The sequence below is a fragment of the Sphaeroforma arctica genome (genome assembly GCF_001186125.1).
Source record: "Sphaeroforma arctica JP610 unplaced genomic scaffold supercont1.637, whole genome shotgun sequence".
Classification (NCBI taxonomy): domain Eukaryota; class Ichthyosporea; order Ichthyophonida; genus Sphaeroforma; species Sphaeroforma arctica.
Window position 1 is genome coordinate 28,674 of NW_014039921.1, and position 4,237 is coordinate 32,910.

At 42.3% G+C, this 4,237-nt stretch overlaps 1 protein-coding gene across 1 annotated transcript; it reads right to left on the reverse strand.

Moving 5' to 3' along the window:
- Positions 1 to 706: 706 nt before the first annotated feature.
- SARC_07765 (hypothetical protein) lies at positions 707 to 1,112 on the reverse strand (the record flags this gene model as incomplete). The annotated part of the gene is made up of 2 exons (XM_014298285.1): positions 707 to 807; positions 887 to 1,112. 2 exons carry the CDS (start codon positions 1,110 to 1,112, stop codon positions 707 to 709), a joined length of 327 nt encoding a protein of 108 aa, XP_014153760.1.
- Positions 1,113 to 4,237: the final 3,125 nt, after the last annotated feature.

Here is a 4,237-nt window from a genome sequence, read left to right on the forward strand (position 1 = left end):
GTGTGTGTGTGTGTGTGTGTGTGTGTGTGTGTGTGTGTGTGTGTGTGTGTGTGTGTGTGTGTGTGTGTGTATGTGTGTGTGTCTGTGTCTGTGTCTCTGTGTGTGTGTGTGTGTGTGTGTGTGTGTATACTATGTGAAGCACTCGAATTCTTTGCGACTATACAGTGATGTTACCAGTGACTCTGTGAGCTTTATTGTACTATAGTTACTTGATGGCGAACTGGGGCAATCGGCGACTGGAGAGCTGTTGTGGCGTACTATCTAGCATGCATGTGCTTGAATTCATGAAGGAGACAATAAGAGTAATGCGGAATATACTTCAACGATAGACATACAGATTCGTGACCATCAGAGAATATGTGCTCAGGCCCTGAAGTGATCTCTCGTCTGCCAAATCGGCAACTAAATGAGATCCCGAGTTGTAATGAGAGTACTAAAAGAAACACACATAAGAAGAAGTATGTCCCAGGCTTTATTCGATAAACGTTGATACGGTTTTCTGTCTTACTATGGTTGGCTCGTGTAACCGTTGCCTCCCTCTCCGTAGTTGGCAGCGTACTTGTGCTGGCTGTCGCCTGCCGAACTCCTATTGAAACTACGGCAACGCTCGTCACCGCTAACACACCAGTAGTTGTCTGAAGGCATCGTACTTCATCTGAGACTAATTGTCTGCGCAGATGTCGGGGTATCGACAACAGTATATACCCTAGTCCTCCGACAGTAGCGGTGATATCCCGGTGGAACCGTCGCTGCCGTAGTTTCTTTCCACGTAGTTGTTGAATCCTGTTCGGCGGTAGTTGTCGTATTCTGTTCGGTGGCAGTTGTTTCTAATGCCTTGGTAGTAGGGTTAGAAATCTCTACTTTATCTTTATCACCTTCATCGCACCTGTTAGAACATTAACCCTAACTGTGTGCGAAAAAGCATTTGCCTCGATCGGCAGGAATCCTATCACACGAGCTCGAGTGATGACGAACTTATCATCAGTTCCATCGCAGTATAGGTAGAAGTGGTTCTCGATGCTTGAGCTTGGATCACTGGTACCCATGACACTCGTTTCAATGGTACCGGTTTCGATCGACTGAGTGATACTACTTTCGTACGACTCGTTCATTTTACTAATGTTTGAGCCATGGCACTGCTTCCATTCGACTTGGTAGAGCAGCTTTGGCTCAATTCAGTATTCGGTGGTGCTAATATCGCTCGACACACTAATACTGCCAACGCAAGACTCGGTGGTGTTTATTTCACTCGACATAGGCGGTGCTACTACTTCTATTCAACTAAGTAGTGCCATCATCGTTACACCCATTAGTAGTACTATTACATAACGCAGTACTTCTACTATAGAATGACTCCTTGGTACTGCTTTCACTCGATATAGTAGTGTTACCATCGCTGAACCCATTGACACTACTATCGCATGACTTAGTGGTACTACTTTCACTCGACTCATTAGTACGAATTTTACCCGACTCGGTAGTACTACTATCTCTAATCGCGTTGGAACTACCATCGCATGAGGTAGTTGCAATGCTCTTACTCGTTTTACTAGTATTACTGTCGCTAAACACAAGTATGATTCTATCGTACGACTCGGTAGTACAGAATTGCTCAGTGCCTCTGCTTTCACGCGACTCAGAAGTACTTCTGTCACTCGATATATTAGTACTACTATTTATAAACTCGTTGTTACAACTATCACATGACCCAGGGGTAGTGCTTACATTCGGCTCAGTAGCACTACTATCGCCAAACCCATTGTTACAGCTAGTGCATGACTCGGGGACACTACGGCTCAGTAATACTGGTTTCACTTGACTCAGTAGCTACGATCGCTAAACATATAGGTATTAGTATCGCATGACTCAGTGGTACTTCTTTCACTCAACTCATTAATACTGCCATCACTGAACTCACTGATCCTACTGTCGTACGACACAGTGGCAACAGTCCTGCCATTAAACATGACTCGGTAGGGATAATATTATTTATCTCGGTAGTACTCATTTTACACGACATAGTAAAACTTCTATCGCTAAGCTCATTGTTGGTGCTATCGCATTAAATCAGCGTTACTGTTTCTACTGACCCGATAGTGCTGCTGCTATTGCGATTTGTATCACTTTCCCATGACTCAATGTTTAATATGACTTTCACTCGTCGCAGGAGTACTACTATTGCTTAACCCATTTAAAAAAGTATCGTTTGGCTTAGTAGTACTGCCACAGCATGATTCAGGGGCACTTCTTTCACGCGGCTCAGTAGTACTGCTTTTGCTCGACTCAGTAATACTACTAACCCTAAGCGAGTTATTACTACCATCGCATGATTCATTATTACTGCTTTCACTGGATTCAGTATAATTTATGCTGCTAAACGCATTGGTACTACTACTGTCTGATACCTCATCGGTACTGTACGTCTAAAGCATGGCTCAGTGCTACTACTGTCACTCGACTCAGTAGCAGTGCTTCCACTCGCCTCAATAGTCTACGATGGCTAAACGCGTTGATACTACCCACGGAAAGGTCAGTGGTACTGCTTACATTCGATTCAATAGTACTACTATCGCTAAACCATTGGTACTTTTCTATAGCCTTATTGCTACAACTATAGCATGACTCAAAGGTACTGATTTCCCTTCTGAATAAAATTACTATCGCTAGACATTGGTGTTACTATCGTATGACAGTATTTTTTGCTACAGTATGACTCAGTGGTACTGATTTCACTTGACTCAGTTGTGATAAATTTGTTCGTAACAATGGTAATACTACCTTAAGCATATATTAGTATCACTATCGTCTGACTCAGTAGTACTGCAACAGCATGACTCAGTGATACTAGTTTTACTCGACTCAATAGTAATGCTTTTGCTCGACACAGTAATACTACTATCGCTAAACGCTTTGGCACTGCATACAGTTGTCTTAGTCGGTATTATCAATTTAATTCGATTTAGTAGGACAACTATCGATATAAACATTAGTACAACTTTCGATCGACTAATTGTTACAACTATCGCATGACTCATGAGTACTGCTTTTACTTAACGGTATAGTGGTACTGTCGCTAGACGTACTGGTACTCCTTTCATATGACTCAGTATTATTCTACAGTACGACGAAGGAGCAGTGTATTCACTCGACTCAGCCGTATCTCTTCAGCTCGACACAGCAGTACTACTATATTTAACCAATTTGGTACTACCAAACAACAGCCAGCGGTGCTGCTTTCATTTGATCCAAAAGTACTACTTTCAATAAACTCTTTGGTACTACTACTATCTCATGGCAAAGTAATACTCTACTGCTGCAGCATGGCTGGTTCCGTTTCACTCAATAGTATTGGTAGGACTATCATACGGCTCAGTAGTACTGTTACAGCAAGACTCAGTGATACTACTTTCACTTCACTCTGTAGTAATGATTTTACCCGACTCAGTAATGCCACTATCTCTGACTCGGTGGTGCTACCATCATATGATCAGCAGTACTGCTTTCATTCACTTTAGCAATATGACTATTGCTAAAAACCATCAGTACTGCTTTCGATCGAGTAATTCTTACAACTATGTCATGGCTCGGTGGTATTGTATCGTTTGATTCAATATTATTCTACAGTGTGACTCAGTGGTGCTGCTTTCACTCGACTCAGGTGTACTGATATTTCTCGGAAACAGTAACACTAAACGCGATGGTACTACCATCGCACAAGTCAGTGATACTGTTTTCGTTCGATACAGGAGTACTGCTGTCGCTAAACTAATTGTTTCTGCTACTATTTCATGACTTAGTAGTACTGTCTGCTGCTGCATGGCGTTTTGGTACTGCTTTCACTCGACTGGTAAAGCTGCCTTTACTCGACTCATAAATACCTCTATTGCTAAACTCAAGATAGTACTGCTATCGTATCGCATGACACACTGGTATTGCTTTTGTGAAAATAGCGGCTTCCTGAAAGTAGAAGCACATGTTCTCGTAAATATGAAATTTTGGAATACGTATAACGTTCAGGTAGATATTTGCATTAATCAAAACAACCTAATTTCGAAGATTTGAAGCAAGATTACACTTGAGAGTGTGGAGACTCAATAGAGTCGGGCTTTCACGAGCAAAGCCTCAATAACGACGCTTACGACGCGCCGAGTGACGATGGTCAATTCCGTCGTATTTAACAGCAAGAAAATCGATACAACAAATCATACATCTCGCTCTCTCTCTCGCTCTCTCTCTC